This window comes from Ochotona princeps, chromosome 4 (assembly GCF_030435755.1).
Source record: "Ochotona princeps isolate mOchPri1 chromosome 4, mOchPri1.hap1, whole genome shotgun sequence".
NCBI lineage: Eukaryota > Metazoa > Chordata > Mammalia > Lagomorpha > Ochotonidae > Ochotona > Ochotona princeps.
This window is the reverse complement of record NC_080835.1, coordinates 56,112,546-56,127,236: the sequence shown is the minus strand read 5'-3', so window position 1 is coordinate 56,127,236 and position 14,691 is coordinate 56,112,546. Positions and strand designations below refer to the sequence as shown.

Genomic DNA, 14,691 nt, shown 5'->3' with positions numbered 1-14,691 from the left:
TTGTGTGTAGGTTTCACTTCTTTTGGATATATGCCCTGGAGTAGCATTGCTGGGTCAAATGGTAGATCAATTTTCGATTGTCTCAGTACTCTTCATGCAGGCTTTCATAGTGGTGACACTATTTAACATTCTCACCAGTAGTGCAGTTAGGATTTATTTTTCCCCATACCCTAGCCAGTAGGATGTTAGAGTTAAGTGCAGCCTCAGTGTGTTTTTATTTGAATTTGCCTTATTGGTAGGGAGGGTGAGCAATTTTTAATATGTCTTAAGCCATTTGAATTTGTTGTTTTGAAAAATGTCTACTCATTTCTTAACTGATTTGTTTTTGCTGTTGTGTTTCTGAAGTTCTCTATAAATCCTGGATATTTGTCTGCTATCTGTCGTGTAAAGATTTTCTCCAATTCTGTTGGTTGCTTCTTCACTTTTTTGATCATTTGCTTTGCTGTATAGAGCTTCTTAGTTTGGTGCAGACCATTGGTTTATTTTGGCTTTGACTACCTGTGCTTTTGGTGGCTTTTCTATGAAGTCTTCCTTATTCCTGTATCTTGGTATCTTGGAGAGTACTTTCTGTGTTTTCCTCTAATAGTTTGATGGTTTCTGGGCAGGTTTAGGTGCTTGATCCGTTTTTAGGTTTGATTTTTGTATATAGTGAAAGGTGGGGGTCTTGTTTCTTGCTTCAACATGGGCTATCCAGTTACCCAATGGCATTTGTGGAATTGTTGTTGGATTATTTTCAGCTCTCCTGTTGAAGACTAATTGGCTGTACATATATGGGCTCATTCTTGGGGTTTCTATTCTAATCCATTGACCTTCTCTGTTTCTGTACCAGTACCAGACTATTTTTTTAAAAAGATTTATTTATTTTTATTGCAAAGTCAGATATACAGAGAGGAGGAGAGACAGAGAGGAAGATCTTCCGTCCAATGATTCACTGCCCAGGTGACCGCAATGGCCAGAGCTGCGCTGATCCAAAGCCAAGAGCCAGGGACTTCTTTCAGGTCACCCATGCGGGTGCAGGATCCCAAGGCTTTGGGTCATCCTTGGCTGCTTTTCCAGGCCATAAGCAGGGAGCTGGATGGGAAGTGGAGCTGCCGGGATTAGAACCAACGCCCATATGGGATCCTGGAGTGTTGAAGGCGAGGACTTTAGCCGCTAGGCCACGGCGCTGGGCCCAATACAGAAGAATGTTAATCAAAATAGTCTGGTTGGTCCAGCACAATGGCCTAGCGGCTGAAGTCCCTGCCTTGAACTTGCTGGGATCCCATATGGGTACTGGTTCATATTCCGGCAGCCCTGCTTCCCATCCAGCTCCCTGCCTGTGGCCTGGGAAAGCAGTTGAGGATGGCCCAATGCATTGGGACCCTACACCCGTGTAGGAGACCCGGAAGAGGTTCCTGGTTCCCGGCTTCGGATTGATGCAGCACCGACCGTTGCGGCTCACTTGGGGAGTGAATCATCGAACGGAGGATCTTCCTCTCTCTCTCTCTCCTCCTCTGTGTATATCTGACTTTGTAATAAAATGAATAAATCTTTAAAAAAAAACAAAAAAAACATTCTTGTGTATTATGTCTTGAGGCTTGGGATTGTGATTCCTCCAGCTTGGATTTTATTCTTCACGATAGCTTTGGCTATTTGTGTCCTCTTGTGTTTCTAGCTGAATTTTTGTAACATTTATTTTAGCTGTGTAACAGTGCTGTTGGGATTTTGATTGGAATCATATTGATTCTACATATTACTTTTGGTAATGCAGACATTTTGATGATGTGGATTCTACTGACCAGGAACATGGTAAAGGTCTCCATTTTTTACTGTCTTCTATCCTTCAGAGCTTTGCGGTTTCCTCATAGAGGTCTTCCATATCTTTGGGTAGACTTATTCCAAGGTATTTAATCTTCTCAACTATTTTAAAGAGGGATGTTCTTGCTAGTTCATTCTCAGCATGGAACTGTTTGTGTATATTGGGGCTATCATTTTATGTTCATTGATTTTGTACCTTGCTACCTTGCCAAATACTCTTATGAGTTCTGATAGTCTATTTAGAGTCTTGGTTTGACTGTGCATAGGATCATGTCATCTGTAATAGGGATAGTTTGACTTCCTCATTTCCAATTTAATTTCCTTTATTCTCTTACTTAATCGCTGTAGTGAGGATTTCTAATACAGTGGAATAGCAGTGGTAAAAATGGGCATCCCTCTCTGGTTCCAGATCATAGTGGATAAGTTTCCAGTTTTCACCCATTCAATATGATGCTGGCATTGCAGTTTTCATATATTGTTTTTATTTAAAGATTTATTTATTTTTATTGGAAAGGCGGATATACATAGAGGAGGAGAGAGAGAGAGGAAGATCTTCGATCCGATGATTCACTCCCCAAGTGACCACAATGGCCAGTGCTGCGCCGATCCGATGCCAGGAACCAGGAACCAGGAACCTACTCCAGGTCTCCCACGCAGGTGCAGGAACCCAAATCTTTGGACCGTCCTCAACTGCTTTCCCAGGCCACAAGCAGGGAGCTGGATGGGAAGTGGAGCTGCCGGGATTAGAACCAGTGCCCATATGGGATCCTGGGGCGCTCAGGGCGAGGACTTTAGCCGCTAGGCCACGGCGCTGGGCCCATATATTGTTTTGATTGTGTTACAGAATGTTCGTTTTATGTCTGTGTAGCTTAGGGTTTTTAGCATGTAATGGTGTTGTATTTTATCAACTGCTTTTCTCTGCATCTATTGAGATGATCATGCTGTTTTTATTCTTCATTTTGTTGATGTGATATATACATTTATTGGTGTTTGTATGTTGTAGCATCCCTGAGTTCCTGGAATAAATCCCACCAGTCTGGATGAATGATCTATCTGATGCATTGCTAGATTCTGTTGGCTAGTATTTTATTGAGGATTTTTATGTCTATTTATCAGGGATATCAGTCTGTAGTTCTCTTTCTCTATTGTGTCTATCTGGATTTGGTATTAAGGTGATAATGGCTTCAAAGAGGGAGTTTGGAAGGATTTCTTTTTATTTTGAATAGATCATGAAGGATTTGGGTCAGTTCTTGGAATGAATGGTAGAATTCAGAAGTGAAGATGTCTGGTTCTGGGATTTTCTTCATTGGAAATAATTTAATAATTTGATATCTGTCCTGGTTATAGGTCTGTTTAAATTTTCTATAGTCTCATGATTTAGTTTTGGTAAATGATGTCTCCAGAAATTTATCCATTTCTTGTATCCATTTTTAATTTTTTGGCATATGGTTGCTTGTAATTGTTCATGATTATTCCATGTATGTCCAAGGTGTCCATTGTTATGTTTCCTTTTTTTGTCTCTGATTCAACTGATTCATGCCTTTTCCCTCTGTGTTAATCAGTTGAGGTATATATTTTGTTTATTTTCACAAAGAACCAGCTCTTTGATTATATGTATTGCTCTTTTGGTCTCTGGCTTATTTCTTCCTTATTTTGAGTATTTCCTTTTTTTCTGTTAATCTTGGGATTACGTTGCTGCTGTTTTTCTAGCTCCTTATGATGTATGGTTAGCCCATTTACCTGTTGCCTTTCTAGTTTATTGACATAAACATTTATTGAAATCAACTCACCTCTTAACACGGTTTCTATGAACTGATGAAAAATTATATTCAGTATCTATACAGGGAAAGTTTCTGTAGATATCAATTACAGCTATTTGTTCTGTTGTCTGGCTGAGCTCTAGTGCTTCCTTACTGAGTTTCTGTCTTGTTGCTCTGTCCATTGAAGTTAGTGAGGTGTTAAGGTCTCCCACTATGTGTTGGAGTCTGTATCTCCCATTAGGTCCTTCCACAATTGTTTTGTATAGGTAGTTGCCCTTGCATTTGGTGTGTATAATTTATTATTATTTCTTCTTGCTGGATAGATCTCTTTACCATTATGTGGTTTCCTTCCTCTCTTTTACTGCTTTTCACATTGAAATCTAGATTATTTGATATTAAGTTGGCTATAGCAATTCCTTTTTCCTTTTTGTTTTTGTAATATATCCTTTTCCATACATCTCAGTTTCCATGCCATTGATGGTGAGATATGTCTCCTGAAAGCAATAGATAGATTGGTCCTTTTTGATGAGGTCTTCTAGTCGTTTTCCTTTTATGCATTTAATCTATTTGCGTTCAAGGTTAATATCAACCTGTGATTTGGTCACATTGTTTTAGCAATGGATTTCTCCCTGTTTGAATTAGGTTTCTTTTGTTTGCTTTTTTCCTAAGATCCGTTCATTTCTATTGGAAAGGCAGATTTACAGAATGGAGAGACAGAAAGATCTTCCATCCCTGGTCCAATCCCCACGTGGCTACAGTGGCCAGAGCTGAACTGATCTGGAGCCAGAGGCCTGCTCCTGACCTCTCACGTGGGTGCAGAGTCCCACTGCTTTGGCCCATCCTCCACTGTCTTCACAGGACATACGCAAGGAACTGGATGGGAAGTGGAGCAGCTCGGATGCAAACTGGCACTTATGTGGAATCCCTGCACTTAAAAGGTAGGGATTAACTAGTTGAACCATTGTACTGGACCCTGGTCCAATTTTTTCATGAACTTTTTGAAGTGTTCTCAGACCATCAAATCAAAAAGGCAATTCTTCAAGAACACAGAAATTATAAACACTTAAACACTGATGACAAAGCAACAGTAGACAAATAAACAGATCATTCAAACACAATAAATACAGATGCAGTCTTTTGGCCACTTTGGAAGCCTGCAACCCGTATCAGAGTCCTTGGTTTGAGTCCCAGTTCATCTGCTTGTACTTTTTTTTCCTCATTAAAAAAATTTTTTTTAATGATACAGTTTCATAGTTGTCCCCCTTTGCTGTTGTTGGGTTCAGCTAGCTTTGTTTTTCATGTCTTCCACATGTTTTTGAGTAACATTTATAGGGCTGATTTGGTAGTGGCAGTCTTTTAGGCTCTTTTTGCTATGAAAGTATTTTATTTTGTTTTTATACACCAATGAAAGCATTGCTTGATATGTTATTTGGGGCTGGCAGGTTCTCTTGTTTGTTTTAGGATCTGAAATATGTCACTCCATTCTCTGGCTAAATGATCTTGGAGAAGTCAGCAGGGACTCTGATTGGTGTTCCTCTATAAATTATCTGCTTCCTCTTCTGTGTCTGAAGAGTTTTAATCACAATTTTTCAAAATTCCCTGTTAGGGAGTCCCTCTATGTCTTTACCCTGCAACTCTAAGATTGAGAAGGTATTTTGCTTGTTTTTGTGGGAAACATTAGTTTCCTCGTTCGTGCTGCTTTTGGTTCTTCTGTAACCCTTACCCATTATTTTTTTGATCTGCAGGTTTTCTCTTCAGGTAGACGTTGTGTTGTGTCATTCCCAGGTTTGTGAGCAAATTTTACCGTTCCCATTCTGTCCCCATCTTTACTCAGTCAAGGTTGTTGTCTGGGCCCTGGCATCTCTTGGAGGGAGTTAGGGTGCAGACCTCCTGGATCTGAGTGGACTCTGCTTTTAACTCCTGGGTATCTCCCTCAGCTGGCTCACTCCCCAATGGTGATGCTCTTGCGATCTTGGGGCTCTCGGCAACCTGTGGTTTTCGACTCAAGTATACCTCCCCTCATGGGTGTTGGGGACCATGCGTTGCTCCTGTAGCTTCTAACCACACAGTCCTTCTCTGGGGGACTCCTGTGGAAGTTCACCCACTTAGTCTCCCTTTGTGTGGGCTCCATCTACATAACTTGTGTCCGTGGGTTGGACTGCCTTCCTATAGCTCCCTCTTCACCCACACTCCTTTTGGTCTACTAGCTTCAGCTGCAGATTTTCCTTATCCGTGTAGCTCCACCTTCCCCCCACAGGCCTCCTGCAAGCTGTTAACCTATACAGCAACTCTCCTCCTCCTCCTCCTCTACACAGCTCCCACTTTTTCCTGCTGCCCTGTCTCCTCTCAGGCTGTACCTGCCTACCCTGAATAGCCATTTTGTCATCTCAAGATTTTCTCGTTTTTATTTAGTTCAAGAACACTCATAATTGCTTTTTGGAGCTGTTTTATGAATTTTGAACTTTTCCAACATGATTACAATACCTGTCTGTCTTGATATTAACACCTACTAATTATCTTCTCATTCAAGTTGAGACTTCTGTAGGTTTGGGATCATGTACTGGTGCAGCCATAGTGAAAAACAATTATGAGTATGTTAAAAAGTTTAACATAGTGTTGGATTACTAATTTCATGCTTAGGGATATGTTCCAAATAATTGAGAACAGGATGTAGTATTTACTATAGCAATATTCACAATAGCTAATAAAAAGAGATATTACACTTGACCTTAGCCAAAAAGCTGAGAAGCGGTAGCATATGCACAATAGCCAAAAAGGATCAGAACAATCTGATTGTCCACAATTATTAGCAACATGTGCTGTGTGTATGCAATTAAATGTTACCCAACCGTAAATATGAATGAAATCTGCTACTGCATGGATATTAGAATATGATAAAATGAAAACATCACAGGAAGGGCAACAAGCCAGACACAGAGGAATAAAAAATGTATGATTGTTTATGTGGAGTGTTGAGAATAGACAAATTAATAAAGCCAAAAGAAGGTTCAAAATTAATTGGTAATTTTTACAATTTTTATGTATTTACTTGAATGGCAATTACAAAGAAAGAGAGGGAGAAACAAAAATTTTCTACCCACTGGTTCACTCCCCAAATGGCTGCAGTGGCCGTAATGGCCAGAGCTGGGCTCATTCAAAGCCAGGAACCAAGAGCTTTTTCCAGGTCTCCCATGTGGGTACAGAGACACACACATTTTGGCCATCTTCTGCTGTTTTCCCAGGCATATTATCAGAGAGTTAAATTGAAAATGGAACAGCTGGGCTGCAGCCAGTGCCCATATGGTATGCACTGCAGGCAGCAGTTTTATGTGTTATGCCATAATACTGGCCCCATTATTGATATTCAGTTATAGACTCCAAGGATCTCAGCACCTATTTCCCTGGAATGTTTGTTTTAAAAACAAAATAAAACAGAACACACATGCTCCATTCTCCGTGAAATTCTAGCCCACAGATTCTGATATCTTGACTTTCCTTTATTCCTTTTTTCTTCATTTCAGAAAGATAGTTTGGTCCATTTAAATTTTACCCTTTGGTACCTGTACCACAACTTGGTATTCATTTATAGGAAGGAAGCCTATATAGTAAAGTATTTGTTTCATTTATTGTAGAGATCATAATACTCCCTGTTGCCGATTGACTGAAGACAGTTACATGTATTTTCTTTATTTTGACCTTTTTAAAATTTATTCATTATTTATATCAGGTAAACAAATTTCATGTATTTCACAGATTTAGGAGCAAAGTGGTACTTTCTATGTTACACTCCCTCCTGCCCACGTTCCTAATCTTCCTCCTCTCCACTTTAAAAACAAATAATAACAACTTCAGTCAACTTCGTAATGAAAGAATTAACCCTCCACTGGGTAAATAATTCAACAAATATTAAGTAGGAAAAAAAAGACAGATCCTCAAGAATTTAGACAAAGGCTTAGTATGTCAATTTTGCCAGCTGTTTATGGCAGAAGACTAAGTACTGAGTCGTCTTGGTCATGGCTGTTATGGATGCTGTCTTCATAGGTATACTAGTGAAAAGAATAGAAAGTTTTGTTTTGTTTTGCAAAGAAGAAGAGAGAAGGAGGAAGACAGAAAGGGAGAGTGAGAGAAAGAGTCTCTAAAGGAAATAGCAGAACCAGAAACTTGTTGCTGTGAAGAGTCAATGACCAAAATGATTCAGGGCAGATGCCTGGGGCAACCAAGATCTGTTTGGCAATAGTTTATTGACAATGTATTGTTTTCCAATAGAAAATATTAATTTTCTTTAAGAAGGAACAGTCCTAGAGACACTGGAAGAAAAAGAAGATACGAAACAGGGTTTGGCGCCACAGAGGAAAGGCTGTGCTCTAAGAAATAGCAGCCCCAGGGAACTGGAACTCAAGAAGCAGCAGCAGCTCCAAGGGGCTTGCATGCTGATGTATCCTGGTATTTACTCCTGCATAGGGAGTCAGCAGCAATGATATCTTGTAGGTCTTTGGTTGCCTTATGCCTGCCAGACAGAAAGCCTGCTGGTTAGGAATTCAAGCACGTACTCTGAGAAATGTCTAAGATCACTGGGTGTGCAGAGTTCCTATGAGAGAAAACTCAGGAAGAAAACTTTAAAAACACTTAACTGAATATACATTTTATTTTGAACAGAAGCAGGGTGTATGGATTCTTGTATGGTTTGCTTCCTGATGCTCAGGACCCTGCCTCATCCTCCACTCCATTTTCTGATTCTTTTGCCATTACTGTGACAGCTGCTTCCCTGATGCCAGAAAAACCCTAACTAAACTTTTTTCACCAACACTAATGTGATTATATGTCACAAAAAGTTGATTCCTAGATCAGAAAAATGCTGACAACAAATTGTCCCTTGCTGAGTTTAGAGAGGGAGTAAGAGACCCTTGAAGGACTTACAACTTTGAGAGACTTTCTGGGGATCCTGTCTGTCAAGGTGGCTAAGTTCAGCCTTTTTTCCCTTCTGCTTGCAGTTTTGATCGTGTGCCTTTCCTTATGCATGATCATGACCTGGCAAGAACAACCAACATCAGGGAAGTCAAGCCAGAAGTGGCGTGGAATCATTCTGCCTTCTTCAACTGGACAGTCCTGTCAACTCTGAATGCAGGAAAATGGTTTCTAGATCCATGGGTAAGAAGTATTCCCCAGTCCCAGACACCTGCACTGAATCATTCTTATGTGCAGGGTTGTGTGCTGCTCCTGCAAATCAAGGCCATAAGTGAAGATAGGTAAGTATACACACAATTTCTTCCCAGTCTCATAACAGGACTATGGAATTGGCAGAATGACTTTTCTGGTAACGCAGTCAATCTAATTTCTGCTTCCTACATTTGCCAAAGTGTCTGAAGACAAACCTGTCAGCTTCCTTTTTTATATAATTCCTTTTACTCAAATGCTTCACACTTTATAGTGTGTCCACATATATATAATACTTCCCTGAATGTTTTGTATATAGATGAAGCAAGTAGGAAAAATGTCAATTCCTTTTAAAAAGACATATACTTGTGCAAAAGGCAGAATGAGGGAAAGATCAGTCTTCTGTCTCCTGATTTGAAGGAAGAAGAGTGAGATGCAGGTTAGGGAGAGGAGGGCAGAATGTATGCAGGATATAGACTGAGAGAAGAATATGAAAAACTCATTGAAGGGAGATTTTATGTTTTAAAACCATCTCCTGTTGTGACTGTCCTGTCTTAGTTGTCATTGGGAGGTTTGGATATATTATTGTAATAAATTTTGGTGTGTAACTTTTGAGATCAAAATGTTTATTTTGGCATGTATGCATGGTATCCCGAAACCTGAGATGCAGATATAATTTTCGAATGGATTTAATTTTAGGTATAATTGTAAGGACTTCTTTGCTTGCATGTCATGTAGTCAGAAGGTGGTTGAAATGGTATTAGCTTGTGCTTTAATGAGAATTGATAGAGAAATTCTGGAAATTCTGAAACTTCATCTGAATTCTTGTTTCTGAAGCCCAAGTGACATTTCTTTTTTTTTTTTTTTTTTCCTTTAAAAAATCATTTACCTGAGAGAGTTACAGATAGTGGGAAAGTGAGAGTAAGAGAGATCTTCCAGCTGTTTTTTCACTCCCCAATGACCACAAAGGCTGGGGGTGCACCAGGCTAAAGCCAGGAGCCATGAACTCAATCTTAGCTTCCCATGTGGCCTGCAGGCACCCGAGAACCTAGGCCATCTTAACATTGCCCTCCAAGGCACATTAGCAGGGAGCTGGATTGGAAGTACAACAGCTGGGCCTAGAACCTGTACTTACCTGCTATGCCAGCATCATAGGTGGTGGCTTAGGCCACTGAAACACAACACTGGTGTCTCAATGGACCTTTCTGTGCAACCCTATTGTATCTTTTTATGAAAGTACATGTCCCCAACTGATGAACATTTAATTTTTATAGATATAGATACTGAGGTTAATTACATGTTTTGCTTGGGTCTTGGGCAGGTGGGTGGGTACGGCCCCTGGCTGGTAAGCTGGGATGGGCCAGGAGACACATGCACGTGCTTGGGTCCTGGGTGGGTGGCAGAGTAGGATCCTAAGTGGACCCACTGGTGTGTGTGAGATATGCCACTGGGAGGAGCTTAGGGAGCTCCTCTGTCAGGATGTAGTCCCTGCTGGTGAGTGCAAGCACCAAGGCTGGGAGCAACCCAAACCAGGCTAGGTTATAGTAACCACCATCATATGTGGGTCAGGATGGGAGCAGGCCAGACTGGACCAGTTTATAGCACCTACAGGCAAACCTGAGAATCGGGGCAGGGTGTGGGACAAGCTGGGTTGGTCTACAACACCAGCCAGTTCACATTAGGGCCAGAGCTGGGGATTGGCTGGCTGGTTGCGCTAGGCCAGGCTGTGGTGCCTGCCAGCATGAACTAGGACTAGAGGCAGCCTGGGCCAGACCAGGCTGCAGCATCCACCAGTGAATGCCAAAATAAGGCAGGCCATGCCAGTCTGGGCTGCAGAACCCACCAGTACACGTAAGCCTGTGGGAGAGGGTGGTGATGTGGCAGGGAACCCAGTAGGGGGTCTGTGGGCCTCCCCTGCTAGGCCAGTGTTCCCTCTGGTGAACATGAAAACTGGAACTTTGGGTGGACCAGGCTGGGCAGGGCTATCGTAGTCCATTGGCCTGCATGTGAGCTAGATTGGGGGAGAACCAGGCTGGGCTAAGCAACTGTATCCAGTGGTGTATACACAAGCTAGAGTAAGTGCAGGTCAGGCTTTGCCACAGCATCAGCTGGCAAGTGCCAGGATTGGGGGCAAGTCCTGTCAGAATACACCACAGTACCACCTGAAAAGTGCAAGATCTGGGCTGGGGGCTACCTGGACAGACAGGCAATAGTACCCATCAGCATAAGTGTAGGTTGAATAGTGGGGTTGGTCAGGCTGAGCTAGGCTGCAGCACCCAGTAGTGTTTAAGAACTGAAGCAGATGCAGGATTGACCAGACCAGTCTGCTGCACATATTGGCTCTCACACACAAGTATGTATAGGCTGATGTAGGTGATGGACTGAGCCAGACCCTGTGTTGGCTGGCACACACAGTAATCAGGTCTGGGGTCACCTAAAATGAGGTTTTTTTGAGGATACCATCTGTACCACTTGGACTCAAAACTGCAGCTACAGTGTAATGAGAAATGCTGTGTGTGAAAGAGCATTTGACACTTTCCCCCATGAAAGATCTGTACTCCAGCAGAATCAATAGACAATGAGGGAACTCATGTGAAGTGTGAGCTTTTATTGTGCACCAGGCATGTTCCCAGAAGATATAAATATCATATTTAATCTTCAAATTAACTCTGAAGATAATACATAGATCCCCTTCTCTTTCCCCATTTTGTAGTTCAGGCAGTTGGAAGACTGAGAATTTAAGTGCTTTCACCTGAGTAAGCCTTTGGCCTAGGATTTAAGATGTGAGTTGTTATATCTAAATCCTATTTTTCTGTGCTTGGATTAGAGTCCTGTTTCTGCTCTCAGTTGCAGCTTCCTCAGAATGCTCATCCTGCGAAGTAGCAAATGATGGCTCAAGAGATTGGGTCCCTATTATGCATGTGGGAAACCTGATTGCGTTCCTAGTTTCTGGCTTCCAGCTTCTACCTGGTCTAGTCCCTGTCGTTCAGGACATTTGGGGAAGTGAGTCAGTAGAGGGTAGATCTTTTTTTCTTTAGTTCTTTCATTCTCACTGTCTAGTGGAATGAATTTTAAAATCATAATTAAATGGCTTTACCGAGGGTGGACAACAACAGGTGTATAAAGCTAAGATTTGAGCTTGGATCTACCTAAGACATGTACAAGTAACTAGAGAGAGCAAATGAAACACTCAATTACAGAGGCATGAAAATGAGTCTATGTGGCTTAAAGCTGTTGAAGTATCTTTAGTTCAGCAATAATTAAGGAAAGCTTCATGCAGAAAGTATTTGAACAGACTGAGAATAGAATTTTAGCATGTGGATTTGATAAGGAAATGAAATGGGATAGAAATGGGATGGAATCCAAAGACAGAGCAATTATTCTTTCTAGTACACATAAAAATAGAATAGGGAGAGCATATCCAGGAAGCTTATGTGACTAAAAGGAGATGTATTACCCTGAGTTATGGGAGAATAAGCTGGAAAGAAGGAAGGTCAAGAACAGAGTAGACTTTCAGTGCAAATATTACAGTTCCAGAATACAGAAGAAATCATTCAAAACACCATAATCCCTGGTGAAGATTAGATTTTAGTTTTTTCTCTTTGACACCTTTTATCATCTGATTGGTATTTCAGTGGGCCTGGTGGATTGAGTGGTAATGGAACAATAAGGAGCTGGGAGTGATAATATATATCCAGAGAACTAGAATATGTTTTAGATAGGATCAAATATATTCTTTGTTGTATCTACTTTTAGCGCAAACCATATTTCAATATGAAATATTTATCAGAGGCTGATAAACGCAAAGCAAGAAATCAATCAATTCCAAGACTAGATGATTTATTGCAACTTGCAAAGAAGGAACATAAATTTGTGATATTTGATCTTTATGGCCCTCCACCAAAACATCCTCTCAGAAACACATTTGTTGAGCATGTAACAGAGGTGATCCTTAACTCTAACATCGAGCCACATCTGGTATGTCTTTCTCAGTATTTATGGTGGAGGTTGGAAAGTGGGTACTGTGTCCTTAGGAGTACAGTCGTTGGACTTGACCTACCTTGAAGATCTCTGTGAGTGCCTGAAGTAGCTTCCTGTGGAAATGGAGATTGTTGCTTATACATGGGATAGTCTACAAATGAACTAGCTAAATTTATGTCAGTATGAACACATTCTGAGGCTATTTGCTATTCTGAATGACATGAAATATCAGCAACAGTATTATAGGGTACTGTATGTAAAAACTACGTGATGTGGCCTGCACCATCCCCAACTTAATTGAAAGCCTGGGAAACCCTAAGGCTTTGAGGACTTGAACTTCATGAGTGGCATGGAAAGATATCTGGTTCTTAGTTGAACTTAGATTTGCTGTGCACATTTTTCATAAGTGTATTTGAGTAGTTAATTGTTCCAGATCACTTAAATTCACAGAATATGGGAGCTCTATGAGTGAAGCAAGTATCTTTCTTATTATAAATGGGAGTATTCCCACAAATGAATCATAATAGTATCATATTAACAGAAAATGGCTCCTTTCAAGATGATTTTTAATGCCATAAACCACAGATTTTTTATTATCTTTCATCTCATATTACCATTATGAGTTTGTTAGATACTGTTAGGTAAGGTTGACTCTTGTAAAAGGCTGGGATCTCTTTCTTGTTACTGCAGACTACTATCAGTGCCAGAATGACATTCCTTAAATCTATATATGACCTGTTGTATCTGGGCACGTGATTATTCACTAAAGGACTTCCTGTTTGTCATTACAGATTTATTGGTTGTCAAGCTACAAAAGAGGGCACGTCAGGTGGAGGGCTCCTGGTTTTCGACTGGTGGGCCGTTTATATACTATAGAAGAACTTGAAAAAGAAAATATCAGGACAATAAATGTTGACTACAAGAATTTGTTTTACAGGGGCCTTAAGTAAGTGATCACAGGTCTCTTGGCAAGCTTACCTTACTGTACAAAAAAGGTGTTCCAACTGAGCTAAATAAACCTCCCCTTCCCATCTTAGCATTTCTTTCTGTGGGTATCTTCGTGGTATCTTATGTGTTATCCCTCCCTCCTTCTGCAAATAAATGTTTATCAAGTATGGAATATGCCCTTGGAACATAGACTTCAGGCCCTTCTTTGTACTACAGTATTGTCGTGTAACACACTTTTTTGTAGGCACTTGAAAATAGCCTGGTTAAGTTTTCCAGACTTAGCTGATATTAACCATTGCTCGACTTAATCCATATACCCTGCTCTTACATAATTCTAAATGCTTCAGAGAGAAAATTCATATTTGGATATACATACACAGTCCATATGTATCAGATGTCATAAAAATTCCTCCTGTATATCTTTCTGCACACCAAGGTATGAGCCAGGCTATGTCATGCATGTGTGTTCACATTCTTGCTTTCCTGTTTTTCTGGTTATGGCATGGTTGATCTTACAATGATGGAAAATTATGTATGTTTTACTTTCTGTTTCCTTTAAGGAAGATTTCTCAGCATTCTTTTGAACATACTTCCATTTTCTTTTACTTTTTTAAAAATAGAAAATGACATAAAGATGGTTTCATTCTCTTAAGATAGCTTAGGTTGACCTATTAACCAGAAAAGGACTATCATAGCATCCATTCACTGAGCCTTTTTTTTAAAATAAAGATTGATTTATTTTATTGGAAAATCAGATTTACAGAGAGAAGGAAACAGGAAGATCTCCAGTCCGCTGGTTCACTCCCCAGTTGGCCACAGCAGTTGGAGCTGGGCTGATCCAAACCCAACCATGAACTTCCTCCAGGTCTCCCAGGTAGGTGTAGGGTCCCAAGGCTTTGGGTTGTTACCTGCTGCTTTCCCAGGCCACAAGCAGGGAACTAAATGGGAAATGGAGCAGCCGGGACATGAACTGGCACCCATATAGGATCCCGGCTCTTGAAAGGTGATGACTTTAGCCCCTAGGCTACCACACCAGGGCCCTGAGCTTTAT

At 40.8% G+C, this 14,691-nt stretch overlaps 1 protein-coding gene across 1 annotated transcript in view; it reads left to right on the top strand.

The window, feature by feature from the left end:
• LOC101526742 (glycerophosphodiester phosphodiesterase domain-containing protein 4-like) overlaps positions 1–14,691 on the top strand; it is a 65,231-nt gene that overhangs the window by 27,291 nt on the left and 23,249 nt on the right. Inside the window, exons 10-12 of the mRNA XM_012928304.2 lie at positions 8,549–8,705; positions 12,468–12,689; positions 13,484–13,638. Of these exons, the coding sequence (XP_012783758.2) occupies positions 8,549–8,705; positions 12,468–12,689; positions 13,484–13,638 (534 nt within the window). The remainder of the gene's footprint in view (positions 1–8,548; positions 8,706–12,467; positions 12,690–13,483; positions 13,639–14,691) is intronic.